The 22,456-nt window shown below is 42.6% G+C and overlaps 1 protein-coding gene across 4 annotated transcripts in view; it reads right to left on the reverse strand.

Moving 5' to 3' along the window:
- Window positions 1–242: 242 nt before the first annotated feature.
- LOC123763229 (uncharacterized) overlaps window positions 243–22,456 on the reverse strand; it is a 48,153-nt gene continuing 25,939 nt past the window's right edge. The window contains exons 1-4 of one of the 4 annotated variants that reach the window (XM_045750307.2): window positions 22,312–22,425; window positions 18,896–19,048; window positions 8,270–8,788; window positions 243–1,888 (exon numbers count right to left, since the gene is read on the reverse strand). In XM_045750307.2, the coding sequence (XP_045606263.1) occupies window positions 1,364–1,888; window positions 8,270–8,467 (723 nt within the window). In that variant the 5' untranslated portion in view covers window positions 8,468–8,788; window positions 18,896–19,048; window positions 22,312–22,425 and the 3' untranslated portion in view covers window positions 243–1,363. Of the gene's footprint in view, window positions 1,889–8,269; window positions 8,789–18,895; window positions 19,049–22,311; window positions 22,426–22,456 lie in introns of those variants that run through there. The other 3 variants (XM_045750310.2, XM_045750309.2, XM_045750308.2) reach the window with 3 other exon arrangements.

The following is a 22,456-nucleotide window of genomic DNA, read 5'->3' on the forward strand; positions in this document are numbered from 1 at the left end:
GTATGATATGCACAATAATGCAATTTGCCAATTTTAAATGATGCCGTTTAATGTCCAAGGTTAAAATTAGGATGTATGTTAGAAAGAGTACCAGTATTTGTACAGCCAGCTGCCATACCATCTTGTATTTAATGAAAAACCAAGAAATAGCAATGATATACAAGTCAGGGGTACCAGCCAAGATACAATTCTATTACATGAACTTTCTTTCACACTAGAAATGGGGTGGATCAAACACAAAGTAGCCCATTATCCCATTTATTGCATGTACAGCATATAGTGACTTATATAAAGAAAAATTTCATATTTGCATTATCAGCTACGCATTTTTATCAAAATATACATTTAATGCTCAAATCTTGAAATGTATTAGTTAACATCTAAATTAATAATAATAACAAAAATTGAGACCAGCTTTGAGTCATGCTCAGTTATAAATACCTCGCACCAGTTATGGCCTTATAATCATGGAAACCACTTAACCAATACGATACCATTTGATCAATGGGATTCTATTTGAACCATGGAATACCACTTGATCCATGGAATACTACTCGATCCATGGAATAGCACTTGATCCATGGAATATAGCAATATTATTACTTACTTATAAGTAGTTGGACATATTTTAATACTATTTATTAAAAAAGTGAAAATTCTAGTACAACTGGTTCTTTTTAATATACAGTACAGTAGTGCAATACACGCACCTGTTATTCATTAACCTACTGATATGGAAAATAGTTAAGCTGCAGAAGAGAAAATTAGAAACAAATCTTGTTTCAACAACAAAGTTTTCAAAGTATTTAAATAATTTTTGAATATTAAATTCAATATAAATCAATATACAGTACTATACTATGAATAAGAATTTCATTCATATCTGTCCAAGTGCCTTACATAGCTGCATACTGAACAATACTCTCAGAGACACTAACATTACCGATGTGTATATCATCAGTACTCATAATGATTATGAACACTCATTGTGAGAAGGTAAGGCAATTATCAGGAGAAAGTGCCAAGCCAGTAGACTATATAGCACTTGGAAGGGATCAGGATAAGGATTTGGGATAGGACAGGGGTTAGGAATGGTGCCCAACCACTTGGATGGTCGGGGAGTGAATGCTGAACTGCATGAAGCGAGACCATCGGTCTATCGTTCATACCATTGTGAGTCTCTCTTAACCATAAAACATTGCAGATACATCATCAGTAGGTAAATAACAGTCTAATACTGAATCTGCATGACAAAAGTTAGTGCTCTCTAAATCTGGTTTGAAAATAACCCAGTTTAAGTCAATTGCTAAAAAAATAAACAAATTCCTATAAATTTTAAATACGATATAAAAATATTAACAAGTTACTTCTCTGCCAATGCATTTTCTGCTGTAGTTGCTAGCTCTTCCAGTGGTGAAAGCTGCCTCACAGGCTCGCTGGAACCATTAACCAAACTTTCTACCTTGAAGGTTTCATCTTGACTGACAGCACTCTGTTGACCACAATTTAAACCAGACTTAGCTGCAGAAGATGGCAGAGCATCATTTGTTGCCTGGGAACTGGATGATAACACATTTTCACTATCATGACACGAGTCTATGCTGTGTGGCTCAGTGTGGTCACTATCACTTGGTGGCTCGTCTAACCCAGAGTCATGAGGACTGTGTGATCGAGGCAGTGTACTCGGAGGAGAGCTGGCAGAACTGGGTGGATTCTGACTTTCTTCAGCACACTCTGGCTGAGCAACTATGTCTTCCTGGCATGCTTCACCATCAACCTTCTTGTCAAACTGTGTCATAAAGTCAGGGTCAATCTCTCTCAAGTGCTCAAGAAGGCGATTTCGATCATTTTCTGTCCAAGTGCCAAACCATTCATGGAACAACTTTACCTGTGAAGATAAATTCAATATTTAGCTTTAGTTATTGTGACTATTCCATCCAAAACTTAAGGTTGACAGTATGATTGAGGGATAAATAAAATTCCCAATACAGTATCCATACTCAAAAATTATAAAATTCACATTGTGACTCAGATTATTGAAAATATTAGCCTGGTCAGGGACTGGGCCGTTGAGACAGTGAACCCTAGAACCAACAACGGGTAGGCAAGTAGTTGGTTCTCTTTTTCATATAGACATTAAAAAATAATTATAGCTATAAAAAGATTAAGAAATATTTATACTAACAATATACCCAAATAATACAGTACTGGTCCCCCACCTTCAGCAGCATGCACTTGTGTGCATAAACTATTTGCTTCACTTTCACTGAACAGTCTCATGACAATAACCAAGTGATGAAACACTGCCTGGCACAGGTTTGAGTCTACAGGTGTCTTCCCTAAAGAGGAACACTGAAACTTCAGAGAAGATATCCCTAGTGATAATTAGTCTTCATTTATGGAACCACAGAAGATGATGCCCTAAATAAATGCAAAAGCAAAACAACAAGAAACACGCAAATCAATTAGCACAAACGCCTTTAACTGCCCAAAGCACTGTCTCGCAATGTGTGCAAGGGGTGTGTAAGTTGACTTGTGGCCACCACATGGGCAGGGTAATCAAATAAGTTGGCTTTGTTTACTGTACAGGTAGTTCCAAGCTAAGTGGCAATTATTTCCATACCTTTTAAAAGGAGGATATAGTGTTTTGTTATATTCCTTGCTTATCTTTGTAGTGGCTAGATATGATCCCCACGAACTCCCTTGCCACATGGAGGAGCAACACTATTAGAAAAGATGTCTCTCTCCTCAGTGTGCAGAGATTATTTCCGAGCACTTGGTGTGATGATATAGTGTTCTGTATGTGCGGGTGACGTAAGCTGAGTCAAGCTATCACGGCCACTAAACACAAGAAATATGGTAGACTAGTATTTTATTGCAGAGTTGGTTCTATCAAGATTTTAGGTCCGTCTAATTACCCAAAGCTACTCAAAGCTTCCTAACATTACATTAGTAACGAATAACTATGATATATTTATTCATTATAATGTTGGTGCTGAATGTAGAACATGGAAAAAACATATTTTTACTCTGAGTAAGTATAATTTTATAATGAAATTAGACGAAAATAATCTGCTAGTGATGCCAAAGCAAGTCGACGGTCCAAGCGACAATGCTTTGGAGCGACTTATCCAAGACACATTGTTGCTTAGAGAGTGTTTGCTGGCATATCAGCCTTCTGTATCAACCTAACCTAACCAACCTAACCTAACCAACCTACCCAACCATAACCTAACAAAACCTAACCTAACTAAACCTAACCTATCCAAACCTAACTTAACCACTGCACTGCACAAAGCGCCTTTAGGAAATGTATATTTTTACCTCTCAAAATGTTTGGTAATGTGTTTATTTGTGATGTGTGTATATGTATATATTAACACGTTGTACTGAATGGGGTGAGAATAGCTTGAGCTACCTCATCCCTTTGTGTGTATTTTACCTCAATAAACTTATTTCAATTTCAATTCAATTTCAAGCGCCTTTAGGCGCTCAGAGAGTTGTGCTTTTTGTTTTTTAATTTGGCTATATTTTAATGTTTTTTAATATTTTCATTACTATTTGTGTTTTGAAATGGAAATAGTTGACTTTGGAAACATTTTGACATTAAATTTACCTGAACATTTGTAAAAATAACAAAAATATGTCCTTGACAATTGCACCAAGATGTTTTTGCCGAAAATAGGTGAGCAGTGCAAGGGTTAATATAACCTGTGGGCAACAATATATCTTGGATAAGTCGCTCCACAACATTGTCGCTTAGATCGTCTACTTCCAATGGCCTCTCATGCCACCTAGTTTCGTCTAATTTCATTATAAACGTATGTTATTTCAGAGTAAAAATATGATTTTTCATGTTCTACCTTCAGCACCAATGTTATACAGTATCCACTCAATTTAACGGCCTCTTTTATACCGATCTGCTGGTATTAACGACCGGTTTGGGAGCCCAGTAGCTAGAGCCTGCTATACCGGTCTGCGGTCGATATTACCGACAGTCGGTATTGGGTTTGTTGTGGCATCAGCGTCCCCTCACATGGCGACCAGGCCGCCACCGACCTGGATCGTCCAGAGTCATATATTACATCTTAATTTTCTTTTAAAATGATTCACTTTAATGAAGAAAATTGTAAATTATTATTAATAAAATATTTTGAAACAGTTTTTATTAAGCAAAAGTCTTTGTTTTCTTATTAAATACCTTTTATAGTATGTATAGGCACTAGGTATTTTTTTTCCCACGGACCTAGTATGTACTCCGACGGGCCATGTGTTCCCATTGTTTACCGTGAACTCGCGCGGCTAGCTTCAATTGTGAAGGATATTACTGTACTGTAATTGTGATCTTTTTAATTTACAAAATGCCAAAAGTTACCCAAAGGAAGCGCCTGACGGTTGCACAGAAGCTGGAGTTAATTAAGAAACTTGATAAAGGATATTCTCATGCACGAGCAGCAGCAGAGTTTAACATCGGGAAAAGTACAGTAAGTGACATCAAGAAACAGAAGGATACTCTATTAAAATATGTGAGCACAACAGAGTGTGCTACTTCTGGTGCTGCATGTTCGAGAAAAACAGTAAAGTCTGGTCAGTATCCACAATTGGATGCTGCAGTGTATAAGTGGTTTATTCAGCACCGCACAATTGGCATGGCAATAAGATTTGAAGAGCTTAAAGTTGCAGCAAGTAAACTTGCCATTCAATTAGGTATAAAAGATTTCAGTGCAAGTGATGGGTGGGTTGGAAGATTTAAGGCTCGGCATAACATTTCAAACACCAAAAAAATTTCTGGTGAGGCGTCAAGTGCTGATCCCACTAATGTTGATTCATTCAAGGCTAAATTAAACGAGTACATTGTCAGTAATAATTTAAGGAAATATCAAGTATATAATGCTGATGAGACTGGGTTTATGTGGCGAGCTGTACCAAGTACATCCTTAACCAGTAGGATGCAGGAAAATATTCCTGGACGAAAGATAAGCAAGGAACGGCTCTCAGTCTTGCTTTGTGCTAATGCTGATGCCTCTCACAGGACAAAATGTGCCGTGGTAGGCAAGTCTAAAAATCCTCGAGCCTTAAAAAATATAATGCAGGCATTACCTGTAATATATTACAATTCTAAGAAATCATGGTTTAATCAAATAATATTTACGGACTGGTTTGAAAACCACTTTTGCAAAGAAGTCAGAGAATTCCAGATCAACAAATGTGGAATAAAGGCCAGTGAGGTTAAGGCATTGTTGCTGCTAGATAATGCTCCTGCTCATCCCATTAGCAAGTTAATTTCAAGGGATGGCAGAATAAAATGCATGGCACTTCCACCAAACACAACATCCTTGATCCAGCCCATGGACCAAGGTGTTATCCTTGCTGCTAAACGTATGTACCAAACAGCAATGCTTGAAGATGTTTTAGTTGTTTTACCTAGCGAGGAAGATGAATTGACAGGAAAGGATACAAGGGCTCAAAGAACACTAGAAAATCTAAAAAAGTACACAATCAGGGAAGCAATATTCCACTGGGCTAGGCTTTGGAATAAAGTGAAAGAAACCACACTAACAAATTCATGGAAGAAACTGTTAACAGAGAGGCCTAGATGTGAAGCAGCAGTATCTGATAGTGAATTCGAAGGTTTTGAAAATGAAGCCAATGATTTTGAAGGGTTTGAAGAAACGATCCGAACAATGTTGCTCCAAGCTGGTCAGGGTGTACAAGTGAATGATATCAATGAATGGTTAGAAAATGATTACGATCCTGGTTATGAATTGTTAACTGAAGAACAGATTGCGCAAAGTGTTCTCGGAAATGACTCTGATGACTCTGATGACTCTGATGATGACTCGGACGATGTTGGTGAGGCTCTGCCTAGAGGTGTCGGATATCAGAAAAGATTGGAACAAGTTGAGGAACTCATTGAATATTCAATAAAAAGTAAACATGAGGTTATTGGAAATTTTTATGTACACCTTACAGCCTTAAAGCAATGTCTCAAAACGTTAGCCAGAGAAAATCAGATTCAGACAAAAATAGATAAATTCATGATTTCAACGGTTCGTGAAAAATCTTCGTCGACAAGCGATGCTGCACCCGTCGATGCTGAATTACCATCGACAAGTCGTGGAGCATCCGCCAGCAATGAATGCTCTACAAGCCATGCTGCACCCGCCGATGCTGAATTCCCATCGACAAGTCGTGGAACATCCGCCAGCAACGAATGCTCTACAAGCCATGTTGCACCCGCCGATGCTGAATTCCCACCAAGTCGTGACAAGTCATCCACTAACGATATAAAATATGATTGAAAGGCATATAAATTAGTGTAAAAAGTATTGATAGAGTACAGTATTGTAAGTGTTAATGATTAATTAAGCCTAGACAAAAAGATACTGTACAGTGTAAATATACAGTAGAAATAATTGTCAATAGTGAAGTAGAATTAGAACTCATGTGAATTAGTAGTAAGGCTAGCTGTTGTGTGAAGTGAGTGCCTGAAAATAATTGTACATATAAAACAAGCGCTGCAGAGGATGACGTAATCATCACAGCTTCGTAATCTTCAGCTTCATTAAAAGTAAGTCAATTTACCAATTTTATTATAGTATTACAAGATATTAATTTTTTTTTTTTCAACAAAAGCTACATATTAGTCTCTGCAAATGTATATTCTATCGTCAGCAGAGAAAAGGTGAGCTCAAAATATTTCGTCTTGGCTAGCTCTCAGTGACAAGGCTCGATCGCCATTGTTATGGCATGGCCGCCACAGCCTGTGTCGTAACATTAAAAATACATTACCTGCACTGTTCAGGGTAAATCAAAACACATCTCTAAAATTTTATTAAGACAATATTAACTCGCTGATTGATACATGAAATATTTTTCAATACAAAGGAATGAATCAATTTTTTCCCACCCATCTGGACTTGATCAGAGCGTGTTTACACATCATCCATGCAGCAGCCAGCAACTGGCTTAATCGTCGGCCGTGCACTAAATTGGAATGCAATTACACAATGAACTTTATTTAATTTTAGTTATACAGTGTAAAATATATCCTACCTGAATGTTACTTGAAAAATTACCCGACCCGACTTAACGTCGGAAATAACGGAGCTCCGTAAATAACGACTTGGGCTCAGCCCCATATAGGCTGTTAAATTGAGTGGATACTGTAGTGAGTAAATACGTTGGCACCTCTATTAACGAGTTTAATCCTTTCCGGCACCGAGCTCATCATGTGGAAAACTCGTCTTGCAAAACAACAACAAAACTGTTGTAAAAGGTGTCCGAGAACCAGCGGAAACGCTCGTTAATCGAGGAAAAGCTCGTTAGTAGAGACAAATGTAACTGCGAGTGGCTCGCTTGTTACTTGAAATGCTCGTAGCTAGAGCCGCTCGTTATCTTTAGGTTATCTTGAGATGATTTCGAGGCTTTAGTGTCCCCGCGGCCCGGTCCTCGACCAGGCCACACCTTGTTAATCGAGGTACCACTGTATATCATATTTCTTCATTACTTACGTAATACTAAGCAGCTTTGGGTAATTAGACGGACCGAGATTTTAAAGTTATGGCTTCTATTATGATTTTTTTAACTATTGTTCCAGTATTTTTACTAGTCTCCGTGGTGTAGTGGTAAGACACTCGCCTGGCGTTTCGCGAGCGCTTTGTCATGGGTTCGTATCCTGGCCGTGGAGGATTTACTGGGCGCAAATTCTTAACTGTAGCCTCTGTTTAACTCAACAGTAAAATGGGTACTTGGTTGTAAAAACAATTCTTCGTGGTGGGGATTGTATTCCAGGGACCTGCCCGAAACGGTATGCGTACTAGTGGCTGTACAAGAATGTAACAACTCTTTTATACATAAAAAAAAAAGTAGATAAATATTTTGTAATTTTGAAGCACCTCTGTACTACATACTGAATAAGAAAATAATGGGTGACATTGGACTATACTAGTACTGCCCAAAAGCTAAATGGATTTAAGCTTTATAATCATACACAAGTGTGAAGAGGCATTCTTTAAATTTTGAACAGGAAATTTATATATAATGAGAGAAAAAACACACAATATATATTGGGGATATATGATTATGTGTAATACTGTGTGTGTACTCCTTCCATTACAGTGAAAGTACACAGCACTAAGGACAAAATACCAGTTTGTGGTGTAACAATGTACACTACATGTGATGAGTAATCCTTTATAAATCAACTGAATGACATGAAAGCACTTATTTGCAACATTATAAGGACTAAAATTCTGCTTTATCTTACCTGACAGTCAAAGAGGGATGGTCTTCTACCTTGGACATGCAAAGAATCAATTCCCCCAAGAAGGCCATTGATGTGGTCTTTCGGGTGGTAAGCTTGCACAAGAATTGGCAAGAAGTCTTCTCTCTGCATCTCAGACCAAGTAAAGAACCACTGACCAAGGAAGTTCACTTGATCAACAGTTGTATGTTGTTGTGGCATGTTGCTTGATTACTGATCTACAGTAAATTGGTTTTCCCAAATGATCAAGAACAGTGGCTAAAATTTGTTAATATATAATTTAGATACAGTACTGTATTTCATATTATTTACACTTGTAAATAATAGTTAGTTTCCAGTGGAATATTTCTGATTGACTATAGTATGGAACTTGTCTACAAATCTGGGGTCTTCAAGATGAAGGTTGAATAACAGTAGATTGCGATGATGACAAGTCCATGCATCAAACCATTGGGAGAAGAGGCGTAACTGACACTGAATCACCGACTGACAGCTTGTGTTGAGGTTTAACTGATCCAGGCCCTGTTAAGAAAAAAACATGCCTTTTAATGTATATTATAACTAAATATTTTCTACATTTAATCATAAAAATTTCTGTCCTGTTTAGGACAGAATTTATTAGGTTTTAATATCTGTTGAGGGTTCAGAAACATAATACAGTACTGTACTGTACAATATTTCTACTCCTTTAGGCTATATCCTACATTTCCAAGGACATTGCAAGCTCCAGCCTAGATCAGTGTGACCTAATTTCTGACACAGTTGGAGGGAGAATCTCTGCTATATGCCCTGCCAGGCAAAACCTGCAGAAAGGAACGCCACTGGAATTTCTCAATCGAAGCAACACTTGAAAAAAATAGCTAAAAAGCTTTTAGCTGAATTTATCTGAGGGCCACTGACACTAGTGGCTTCGAAGAGGACAGAAAGCCGGCAGCTTGTCAAAGGTCCCTCTACCCCATTTGCCTTGATAATTCTTTCACATTGGATTTTGAAATTCAACAGTCTTGATATTTATGTCGGATAAGTGGTTCCACAGGTTTATAAACTTGTGGGTGAAAAATCATCTGTTCTCAGTCCTGCATTGTGGCTTGTCGAGCTTGAAGCCATTGCTGCTTGTTTGTCTTACATTTGACCTTTTGAGGACATTGTCGAGACCAACATCCACCAAGTTGTTCAGTACAGTATTTTAAAAGTTTTAATGAGATCTGCCCTGTCATGCCTGGTTTGCAGTGTTCTAAGGCCTGTAGCCCTCAATACAAGAGATGATTTAGCTCTGGAATTATTTTTGTTGCCTGGTGTTGCACTTTCTCCAGAGCAGCTATGTCCTTCTGAAGATGTGATCTCCATGCTTTGTACATTCAGTACAAAGTACAAATATGCCATACTTTGTACTTTCAGTCCCCGTGGTGCAGTGGTAAGACACTCGCCTGGCGTTCTGTGAGCGCTTTGTCATGGGTTCGTATCCTGGCCGGGGAGGATTTACTGGGCGCAAATCCTTAACTGTAGCCTCTGTTTAACTCAACAGTAAAATGTTTACTTGGTTGTAAAAACAATTCTTCGTGGTGGGGATCGTATTCCAGGGACCTGCCTGAAACACTACACGTACTGGTGGCTGTACAAGAATGTAAACTCTTGCATCTAAAAAAAAAAAAAAAAAAAAAAATAGTAATTACAGTACTTTACATTCAGTAATTACAGCTTACTTTGCAGTCAGTAATTACAGCTTACTTCACATTCAGTAATTACAGCTTACTTTCCATTCAGTAAGTAATTATCAAAAGAAGGCACCAAACCGAGAAGGCTATGAAGCACCAACAAATGTGTGGAATAATCAGAGGGTGCTAAATATCACCAAGGATGCTAATACGAGAACAAAAACGCATAAGGCGAACGATATCAAAAGTATCCGAGTCACCAAGAACTCTATCGAGGGACAGGTGACTGCGAGGGACAGTCGGAAAGTAAGACACACACTCGTCCTGGAAGTCTGGACATTCAACAAGGATATGCACGACAGTAAGAGGGACAATGCAATGTGAACAATAAGGAGCTGGGCGGCGCTCCATTAAGTGACCGTGAGTTAAGCGAGTACGGCCAATATGCAACCTCGCTAAAGCCGTTTCCCATCGCCGGTTACAGTGGTAGGAGGACGGTCATGAGGACACACAAGTCTTAAGAGTACGCAGTTTGTTACCAGTAACAGACGACCAATAAGCCTGCCAACGGGTAAGGATGGAGGAATAGATAACCGGGTAAAAGTTGAAATATGGAATACCTTTATGAGAGATGGGACAAGAGCGGACAGCTTCCCTGGCGGCAGCATCCGCACGCTCATTTAAAAAGACACCAATATGGCTGGGAACCCAACAAAACTCAACCGACTTAAATTTACTGTGAACAAGAAGCAGCCAATGCTGGATCTCGACAACCACTGGATGAACCGGATTAAAGGACCCGAGAGCCATGAGGGCACTACGAGAGTCAACAACAACAACAAAGGAAGATTGACAACGATAAAGCAGGAGATGATGAGCATAGAGAATAGCATAAAGTTCCGCTGTGAAGATGCTAGTCTCCGGAGGTAAGCGACACATAAGTGCAATCAGGAAAAACAACAGAGTAGCCAACACTGTCTGCAGACTTAGACCCATTGGTGAAGATGGAAACGGAGTGGGAGTGAGAAAAAAAGTGTTCAAGGAAAAGGTGTTTCATAACTATAGGAGGGTAAAAGCTTTAGTGATGTGGGTTAAGGATGTACAAAACTGCGGAAGGGGGACTCTCCACGGGGGCAAAGAAGGAATAACACGGGGAGAAATATCAGAAATATGAACCGAAAGAGAATCCTGTAAGCGAGATAACCGGACAGAAAGGGGAAGGTGGTGAAGAGGAACAGGAACTGCAGGAGGGGCAAAAGTTAAAGCACAACAGAGGCGAGAGGAAGGATGTAGCAAGGACCGTGCAAGATAGCAAAGACAGTAGCGATCACGGCAGACCCTGAGAGATAGGAAGCCAGTGTCAACTTACAAATTGAGGACGGGAGTCGAACGAAAGGCACCAGAACTGAGGCGCTACCCCGTATGGTGCAAAACATCAAGATGGCGGAGAGTAGAAGGAGAAGCAGACGAATAAGTAGGGCAACCATTATCGAGCTTAGACAGGACGAGAGAGGAATGGAAAGCGAGGAGAGTGCGCCTATCTGCTCCCCAAGAAGAATGGGACAATACCCAAAGGAGGGCAAGGGCCTTAGAACACTCAACGCGGAGGTAAGAGATATGGGGAGAGCAAGACAAACGAGTATCAAAGAATAACCCCAAAAGCTTCGCAGAACCTTTGTACTCAAGGGGATGACTATAAAGTGACAAAGAGGGGCGAAGAACGACCTGTTTCCGAATAAAAATTACGGCACAAGTCTTAGTAGTAGAGAACTTGAAGCCATGATCGGTGGCCCAAGATGACACGGAGGAGAGGTGAATCATTACCCTGACAGCAAAGGGTAAGATCATCGACATAGAGAGTGGAGAAGACGCCTGAAGGAAGAGAGGAAAGAAGACCATTGAGGGCAACCAGAAAAAGAGTAGTGCTCAGAACAATACCCTGGGGCACGCCTTCATATTGCTGAAAAGAGGCAGAGAGCGGTACCAAGCCTCACCCGAAAGGAACGACGAGAGAGGAAGCTGCGGAGAAAGAGAGGGAGACGACCACGACGGCCAAAAGAATGAAGCTGGGATAGAATATGATACCGCCAAGTGGTGTCGTAAGCCTTTTCCAGGTCAAAAAGGACAGCAACAACGGAGGTCTTCGCAGCAAAAGCAGTACGAATATAGACCTCCAAGTTCACCAGGACATCTGTTGTGCTGCGGCACTTGCGGAAACCAAATTGAGAAGGGGAGAGGTGATGGTGTTCCAGGAACCACATCAGACGAACGTTAACCATACGTTCAAAGAGTTTGCAGACACAACTGGTGAGGGCAATAGGGCAAAAGTCCTTAGGGGATGTTCCCAGAGACCCTGGTTTGTGAACAGGGAGGACAACGGCATCGAGCCAGTCCTCAGAGACTGACGATGACTCCCAGATCCAATTATACAGACTCAGTAAATACCGAGACGAGCACGGAGGGAGATGGCGAAGCATCTCATAATGAATGCCATCGGAGCCCACCACTGTAGAATCACAGAGGGCCAGGTCAGAACGAAGTTCAGAGAGAGAGAAGGAATCGTTATAGGGAAGTCGAAGACGAGTGCAGAAATCTAAAGGAAGAGATTCTAGGACAGGTTTACAAAGAAGGAAAGTAGCAATTCACAACACTTCGTAGCAATCTAGTTCACACTGCTCCTCCTGCTTCTAATGCTGCTGGTGTCTACTCTATTTCCTGTTCATCTTGTCCTCTCCAATACTTTGGCGAAACTGGCCGTACACTGAATGACAGACTTAAAGAACACAAGAGAAGTGTAAAGTCTGCAGACACTAACAATGCTCTCTTCTGCCAAGTGAGGGATTCTAATCATCCCATTGATTGGTCTTCCCCCAAAATAATCTTTCCTGCCTCTACTCTACACAGACGCCGTCTTGTAGAATCGGCTCTTATACACAATGTACCCAACATGAACTTGAGTCCTGGCTTTGTTGCTGTGGACTCTTCCCTTTCACAGTATATACTCAAATGCTCTAATCTTTCTAACAAACGTGACTTAAAATAAGCTTACCCCTTCCATTTATCTTTCTTTCTCTTTTGTTTTCTTTCTCTCTTCTCCCTTTTTCTGTTCATGGTCTACTCCTACGCTCCCTTACTATCCTCTTCTTATTCCTATTACTATCTCCTTCGGTGGTTATAATAGGAGCTGCCTCGTATGGGCCAATAGGCCTTCTGCAGTTCTCATTATTACTACTATCCCCTACACCTTACTTTCCTCCTCAGCTCTCTCTTGCCTATTTATTGCCTGTCCCTACCTCCTCATCACAATCGACTTGAGAATGGTCCAGGACGGACCGAAACGTCGTCGTCCTTTCAACTTCTAGTGTGTGGTCTGGTCAACAAAGAAGGAAAGATTGGGGAAGATGAAAACAAGAGCTAACAGAAGAAATGTGGGAACCCAGTTCGATAGCGACCTGCAACGGGTCCGCCACAAGAGTACCGCGGAAGTGAAGGACAGGTGAAACATCGGGAACGAACTTACCCGCTATCTTGCGGATACGTTTCCAGATCTGTGGCCGAGGAGTTTCGGACATAATGATGGAGACATAAGATGCCCAACATTCACGTTTAGCTGTACTGATGGCCCTACAGGCCACCGCACTTGCCTTCCGAAAGAAAGGAAAAGAATCGGCTGTCTGCCGATGGCGGTGTCTCTTCCAGGCTGCCCGCTTACAGCAGACAGCCCGAGCACAGTCTGCATTCCACCAGGGAATGCACTTCTGTGGACATCGAGAGGAAGAGCGAGGAATAGAGCTGAGGGCAGTGTTGAAGACGGTGTCATGAAAAAGGAGGAGAGAGCAAGGGAGAGGCAGAATGGAGAGGTCAGAGAGAGCAGCACTGAGGGTAAATAGGTTCCAGTCCGCCTTAGCAAACTGCCACCTAGGGAAGGAAGAAAAAGATAACAAGGATGGGGAAATGGTCAGTGCCATGGAGGTCATCAAGAACCTGCCACGTGAAATTCAAGTAAAGAGAAGAGGAGCAAAGAGAAAGATCAAGACAGAAAAGGGTGTGAGTCCGAGAGGTCAAATGCGTGGGCTCACCAGAATTCAGAAGAGACAGGGAAGAAGTGAGGATAAACGGCTCAAGAAGGCAACCCCGGGTGTTTGTCAGAACATCACCTCAAAGGAAATGACGACAATTGAAATCACCCAGCAGGAGCACAGGCTCCGGCAAGGAGTCCAGTAGGTGTTTCAAATTGGGAAGAGAAAGCGGGACACTCGGGGGGAGATAAATGGAACAAACGGTGTACCATTTCCTCACAAAGATACGAGTACCAGAACAATGGAGAGGCGAAGGAAAAAGTAAGGGGACAAAGGGAACATCAGAGCGAATCAAGAGAGCATAAGAGTTAGGAGCCCTAGCAACAGCTGGGGGGGAGGGAGAGAAAGGAATAGCCACGAAAGCGACTAGGACGAGCACCAAGCATCGGCTCCTGGAGACAGACACGAAGGGGCGAAAACCGCGAAATCAGAAGTTGGAGTTCAAGGAAATTGGCGTAATAACCCCGAACGTTCCATTGAAGAATAGACATCGATGAGAAGAGAAAGGACAGCAACAGAGAACAAGGAAGAAACAAAGGTGAAAGAGGAACATAGCACGTTAAAGAAGATCAGGGTCGGGATCAGGGTCAGCAAAGTCAGGGTTAGGGGGTATGAGTTAACTGAGCAATGACAGAGGGAAGGAAGCGGGAGAACAGACCAGAGCTGGACAGGCGGGGTCCGGAGGAGGAGGAAGAGGAGGAGACAACCGAGAGGAGCAGTCAAGGACAGCAGCAGGAAGAGGAGTAGAAATAGGGGAGCGCACCTCAGCAAGGGTGAGAGGGAAGCAGGGGCCAAAGAAACCTCCATAGCAGGAACAGGGGGGCACAACCACCGAAATGGGAGGGGAAGGAACAAGAGTGTCAGAAATAGGGGCCGAGGAAGAAAGTGAAGTCTTCTTACCCGCTGGGGAGGAGGAAGGAGAGGAGCCTGGCTTACGCTTCTGACTTAAAGAGACAGGTGTCCCAGCAACTACGTACTGGACAATGGATTCCAGCGTCTCAACTTGAGAAGCTGAACGAGAGCACACACGACGGTCATTGGGAGAGCGATGGACATCAGCCCGCACTGACAGGCGGCGGGGAGAGCCAATAGACGTAGGAGAAGGATGGGAAGGAGAATTGGAGGGAGACGAGGAAGAAGACAGGAGACATGACAGACCGGGCAGAAAGAAGGGGAACTCCAGACAGAGGACCAGGAGGGGGACCCTTCGGGACAGAACTCAAAGGAACAGAGGAGGGGGCAGTGGCGTATCAGGGTCCAAGGCCCGGAAACGGTTGTGTGTCTGAATAAGGTGGGAAGGATGAGGAGAGGAAGAGCGCAACATGCGAGCATAAGAGATGTTAGCATAAGGCGGGAGCCGGCAAACCTGGCGCTTCGCCTCAGGAAAAGATAAACGCTCCCGGTGCTTCAAGTTGAGGATGGCTGCCTCAAGCTTGTAATGTATACACGCACAGGAGAAGGTAGAGTGGGCCTCACCGCAATTGAGGCAGCGAGCCTGGGAAGAAGTGCACTCCGACTTAGAGTGACCTTCGCCCCCATACAAAGGACAGAGAGAGACAGTTCCAGAGCAGCGAGGAGCACCATGCCCAAACCTCCAGCACTTATTACAGAGCCAATGAGAGGGAATGTACTCCTGGACGGAGCACCTGGCACCAGCAAGAATGACAAGAGGGCGGAAGGGTCCTACCATCAAAAGTAATCTTCACAACCCGAAGAGGCTGACAGTGACGACCATGAGGAGGACGAGTAAACGTGTCTACCTGGAAGACAGAATGGCCCTGGGCCTCAAGGATATGCTAAATATCACTGTGGCAGTCCTGCAGATTCTGAACACCGGTTGCAACATGGGGCAGGAGGAGAATAGTGCCAACACTGGCATTCAACTGAGCGTTCTTGGAGATCCGAACAGGGGTCTCGCCAAGTCAGAATAAAGCAGCTAAGCAGGAGGCCACATCCTGAGAAGGAGTAACAACAACACGTGTACCGAGACAGGTGGGGTTGAAGGTGACAAAGGCATCTACGGAATCAACAAGGTGCCTATGAAGGGAGAAATCGTCAGGAGGCGCAGAATCAAGAGGGAGGAGATCAAAGTATTTGGCCCACAAAGCGGGACCAAACAAGGCTTGATACGCATCAGAACAGGAAGGAATCGAGTGAGTGCGGCAGTGTTGAGGACGGCGTTGAGAACCCCCAGAGAGAGAGGGGTTAAAAGGCGCAGTAGTCACAGCTAGAGACTGAGCCGTGCCAGGGGATGAGGTAGTCACCACTGGGGGCTTGGGGCTTGACCTAACTGCAGAAGAGGGAGTGGAGCTGAGGGGAGTAGTCAGAAAGGCTGAAGGAGGAGCAAGGTTGGGGCACAATGCAGCGGAGAGTACAGAGCCCGGTCCTCCAACACGGACCGAATCGGGGGTTTGGTCGCCCACCCCACGAGCCTGAGAAGGTAAAATAGGAACAGAAATCGACATAAGTACGGAAGGAGAAACATTCATTCAGGAATGTGCCACATCCACCATGGAGCCACAATTAGAGGCAGGACACCCAACAAGAAGCTATCGCCGATCATGCCGGGGCCTCCTAGGGGTGCGTCGTGAGTATACGCCCCCCAAACACCACCTTAAGAACTGTCAGTCCGTCGAGATCAGGTTCAGTGACAAAAGGAGGATTGACAATAAAAGGTTCCCCTCGCTCTCGATGTTGGGTACTACAGTTCTACGGGTGCAAGAGTATGCCTCCTCAAGCACCCGGACGTCAAAATAGAAGAAGTCCAAAAGAATAACCAAAACAAGCAAAAAGTCGGCAGGAAACGACAAGCAGATAGAAGAGGGGGGAGAAATACGAAACAGAAGGAAAAGGAAAAGTCGTTTAGCACAATAAGAGAGGACATCAGCAGGAGTACAAGGCTACAAAAGGACAGAGGACTGTCCCAAGGAGCATCATACTCCGGCAGCAGCCCCCCTTACGGCAACAATGAGCTGAACAGGGATGGGGGTTTACATTCAGTAATTACAGCTTATTTTATATTCTCTAGAAACTCAGAATAAGGGGTGACATGACTGAAATATACAAAGGAGACGGTATAACTGCTTGGATAAGTGCTGGTTTGGAAATCGGATTGCAGATTTATGGAATAAAATACCAGCTAATATATCAGACATAGGACTGTTGGATTGTTTCAAGTATAGTTAAACATACATGTTATGAATTTGGTTGAGTATAAATAAAAGCTGCTTCGAATGGGCCAATAGACTATCCTGCAATTTTCTTCATTCTATTGTCACTGCATTCCTACAATTTTATCATCTTAGGAAATGTATTGCTCATAACAATACTACTGAATTTCATTATAAAATTATTTGTTCTAAATGTAATGCTAAAATGGGATTTGAGAATTTGAGAAACATCAGCAGATACTTTAGTAGAACCTGGAAGAGATGCTTGCAAGCTCACCTACACTTAATCTAGATCAGGCATGTCAAACACGTGTCCCGCAGGCCACAAGCACACCTGCGGCCCTCACAAAGGATACTGTAATACTGTACTATATTACTATGTAATACAAAAGGATACTGTAATACTATATTACTATGTAATACAAAGGATACTATATTCTGCAATAATTTATATTAAATGACTTCAAATATTTATGGTGTGTGGCCCCCATGACAACACAAATGTGACTCATAAAGCCCTTGGGGAGGACCCTCAGTTTGACATGTCTGATCTAGATGATTTACAAGGAGAAAGTCATTAGAAAGTTGTGGAGGCATATCAAAAGATGCCAGCATATAAACAATAATACCTGTATTATTGTACTTAAGTAGATGACTTTTGACTCCTGTTAGCAGGCTTAGAGCCTTTTCTTCACATAACTGATGTTAATTAAGCCTTACTCTACTAGTTCTCTCTGAAATACAACCCATCATTCAGTTTACAAAAGCTTCCCAATTACTGCTGGGTGAACAGCAGTAAACAGTCAAGGATTAGTGCCTAATCAACCCTTCTTGATTAGGTTTGGATGTGAGCCCTTGAGATTGAAGGGCTCAAACTCAGACAAAATTGCTTGTGAAGCCTGAGCTTTCTCAGGCACTGAATGTTTAGGAACGCTCAAAATACAATACAATTAAAAATTCACTTACAAATCAACTTTTAAGAGCACACCGATGTGAAGAAATTAGTTTGTGAAAGCCTTTGATTCATTCTGGTAAAGCTTAGATGACAAAATGTTAGCTGTATGAAAATTCTCATAACAAATACTGTACCTAAATATTTTTCCATTTGCTGAAAACAGCTTGTTGAAAATATTTTACTACCAGAGATTTCTTTTTTGGCAAATATCATTCTCAGTCTTGGCTTGTGTGCATCTGCTCCACTTCTGGTTTATCTTTTGGTTTCCCATAATTCGGGAATCAAACTCCTCCTAAGCCATATACTGATCTTCCCCAGGATGGAACCAACAATAGTTGCCTAACTCCCAAGTACCAATTTATAACAAGGTGAACATAGGCATCAGGTGATAGTAAACAATGCCCAAATGCGTGTCCTACTGCGAGAATCAATTCTCAGACCTTCTGGCTGCTAGCTGACTGACTCCTATAGGTAAAACACTAAACTGCTTTTGTCTTTCTTGTCAAGAAAGTGTTTATTATTACTGCAGCAGAAAGTTTATGATGAGCTATATTTACACGGACTAGGAAATGCTTTCAGTTTACTTATTATTTATTAGTCTAGGTAAGTGGCCGAGCATAAAGTTATCTGTGCTGAGCTTGGCTAATAAAGTTACACGTGTTAATCGTGGTTAATGAAATTATAATATCCATGATAAACTTGACTAATGAATAGTTGCTCATGTTAAACTTAACAGTAAAAAAAATTGCTAATGCTTGTTATAGTCATACTTGAAACAGCTGATCTATATCAGGTGGCACAGCTTTCTCTACCAACACAGAGAGGAACTGCTCTTTCTGTTGGTCTTCCCAATTAGTAAACCAACTCAAGACACAGCGCAGCTCCTGCTCCTCCCCACTCAGGGACATCTATACTGCGAGAATCTGAAATATACACCATATAAGAGTCACTGCCAGAACATAATCTTGCAAGTTTATGAACATAACCTTGCAAGTTTATGAACATAACCTTGCAAGTTTATGAACATAACCTTGTGTATAATCTTGCAATTAGTTTTATTACTGTTTAGTACCTTATTCAGATTTTTTAGGTGATCCCAAAACATTCATACTGTATTTCCTACTTGGAAACACTTACTTCATTAAAAAATAATAATAATAATAATTCATTGTATTGGGGGACAGGAAGCCAGAGTGTATTCATACACATTAGGCCTATATTGAGGCCCCCCCCCCACCCCAGGTTGAATTACTGACCTCGCCCAGGATGCAACCCCACAACAAGCTGACTAACTCCTCAGTATCTACTTACTGCTAGGTGAAAGGAAATGTGCACAACCATTTCTGTCCCACCCAGGATTTGAACCCAGAATTCTCTATTCTGGGTTCGAGAACTCAGAATTCACGTCGAGAACAAACCTGATTGTACTACCGGGACCCTCCTAAATAGAGGGCCTGTAGATGCTGTTGGGCAAATATTAATGGTTCATGTACCTCTTCAGTGTTAACACTAAAAACACAGCCTACAAATAAAGCTACATAATAGTCACCATTCAAAATACATGTATGTTGAAAATCTGCTTGAAAACTTCTACACCCTGCTAAAATATTCTCCCCCCCCCCACCCCACACCTTATTTTTACATACGTTGGTACAGGAGTAGATGACTTTCGACTCCATTTAGCAAGATAAGAGCTTTCCTTTCCCATAGTTCATAATAAGCTTGAATTTACTAGTTTTTCCTGGAACATGACCCATCGACTGGTTAACAATCAGGACCCAGTTGAATAGTTATGGATTGGCATCCTGGCCAGGACTCAACCTAGATGAAATTGCTGGCAAGGTACGGGGCGAGTGCTACCACTACACCACCAGAGATTTTATATGAACCAAAAATGCAAATAGGGTTAGCAAATAAGTTAAAGGGATAAAGCTCCATTCTTGATACTGGTGCCAAAATAATCTAATGCTGCAATAGTTCATAAAATGAAATCAGAAAAATTACATTAGCTCTTTAGAATATACTGTACTAGGTTTTTTTTACAGATACATGAAACCTATATGATGAAAATTATTTAGAATAAATATTATGTAAATTTTTCCACACTTCATTGGAAATCTTGCATAAAAAAATAGCCTAAAAGTTATTTTTTATCTTCAAATGTAATCATTGTATATTTTTTTTTTTTTGGCGAGAGGCAGCTTGTGTATATACAGTATATAAACAGAGGCTGGGTATGCCTTTCCCATATACTGTACAGGCATAGGAAAGGATGTATGGAGACTACCACTGAAATCAGTTTGATTTCCAGTGTCCGGACAACAAAACGACAACATTTATATGCCTGAGGGTCACTATCTCTCTAGCGGCTTCAACAAGGCCAAGAAGCCAGCAGCTTTTCAAATGTCCCACATTGTTCCTCAGGATTTTTTTGTCTGACTTTTGAACTGGTGTCTTGGCATTTATGGCTTCAGCGGGTAGGTGATTCCATGGGTTTATAACCCTATGGGTGAAAAAGCATCACCTGTTGCTGTTGCCCCCTAGGATGCACAACATTTGACCTTTTAAGTAAATGGCCTGGATTAATGTCCTCCAACTTTATAAGTATTATAAAAGTCTAGATGAGATCAGCCCCATCATGTCTGGTTATCAAAGCTGTTAGTCCTATGGCCCTCAACTGTTCCTCATACTGAGTCGACAGTTTTGGGATAATTTTTGTTGCTCTGCATTAAACTGGCTCCAAAGCAGGTATGTCCTTTTGTAAGTGAGGTCTCCATGCTTGGATAAAGTAGTCCAGATGGGTTTGGGGAAGTGAATGTAAAAATATTGTTAGGCTACCAATTTGATTTATTAAGGGTTAAACACTATATACAGTACATCAATTTATGTGTAAATAATGCCGCACCTCTTGGGCCTATATTCATATAGCATCCGATACCCCATAGAAGTATGTAACAGTAATTAATTGGTGAACCTACAGTATAAACAATATCTTAAATTAATTTTCACAGGTCAATGAAATAAAATATTTCAAACTTGAAAGATATTCATCATGAAAATTATAATAATAATGATGGTAAGGATGTCAAGCTTACATTATGCCACAAAAAAAAGCCATACAAGAGATCCCCCTAGTTTTAGACTCCTGCAGAAGGCCAGCACCCAGTGGGCAGGACTGCTGCTGTCACCACCTCCTGTACTAGACACTGCTGCAGGAGGCCAGCACCCAGTGGGCAGGACTGCTGCTGTCACTACCTCCTGTACTAGACACTGCTGCAGGAGACCAGCACCCAGTGGGCAGGACTGCTGCTGTCACCACCTCCTGTACTAGACACTGCTGCAGGAGGCCAGCACTCAGTGGGCAGGACTGCTGCTGTCACCACCTCCTGTACTAGACACTGCTGCAGGAGGCCAGCACCCAGTGGGCAGGACTGCTGCTGTCACCACCTCCTGTACTAGACACTGCTGCAGGAGGCCAGCACCCAGTGGGCAGGACTGCTGCTGTCACCACCTCCTGTACTAGACACTGCTGCAGGAGGCCAGCACCAGTGGGCAGGACTGCTGCTGTCACTACCTCCTGTACTAGACACTGCTGCAGGAGGCCAGCACCCAGTGGGCAGGACTGCTGCTGTCACTACCTCCTGTACTAGACACTGCTGCAGGAGGCCAGCACCCAGTGGGCAGGACTGCTGCTGTCACCACCTCCTGTACTAGACACTGCTGCAGGAGGCCAACACCCAGTGGGCAGGACTGCTGCTGTCACCACCTCCTGTACTAGACACTGCTGCAGGAGGCCAGCACCCAGTGGGCAGGACTGCTGCTGTCACCACCACCTGTACTAGACACTGCTGCAGGAGGCCAGCACTCAGTGGGCAGGACTGCTGCTGTCACTACCTCCTGTACTAGACACTGCTGCTGGAGGCCAGCACCCAGTGGGCAGGACTGCTGCCACCATCGCCTCCTGCTGCACAATACTGCGCTTAAGAACACCATCTCAGATTCAAATAAGAATACACAAGACGTGTGGATATGTGTACGTGGGTGTGTGTGGGTGGGTGTAGGTGTGAGCTGCAGGTGGTGACCTCAAATCCTAGAGTATTGGGCTCCATTCATTCACAAGGTGGAGGTTAACGGGTGTTCAGCGAGGAAGGTAAAGGTGCAGGTGGGTGTTAGTGGAGTGTTATACCGGGGGTAAGAGGAGAACAATAGGGGGGTGTGAGCCAACCCACAACCAGGGGAGAAGAACAGGCCCGCACGGCGTCACAACACACACTGTCTGCACCACCCCCTCCAACACCACCCCCCATCTTTCCCAGCCACCCCCGCCCCAA

The sequence above is a fragment of the Procambarus clarkii genome, chromosome 49 (assembly GCF_040958095.1).
Source record: "Procambarus clarkii isolate CNS0578487 chromosome 49, FALCON_Pclarkii_2.0, whole genome shotgun sequence".
Taxonomy (NCBI): Eukaryota; Metazoa; Arthropoda; class Malacostraca; order Decapoda; family Cambaridae; genus Procambarus; species Procambarus clarkii.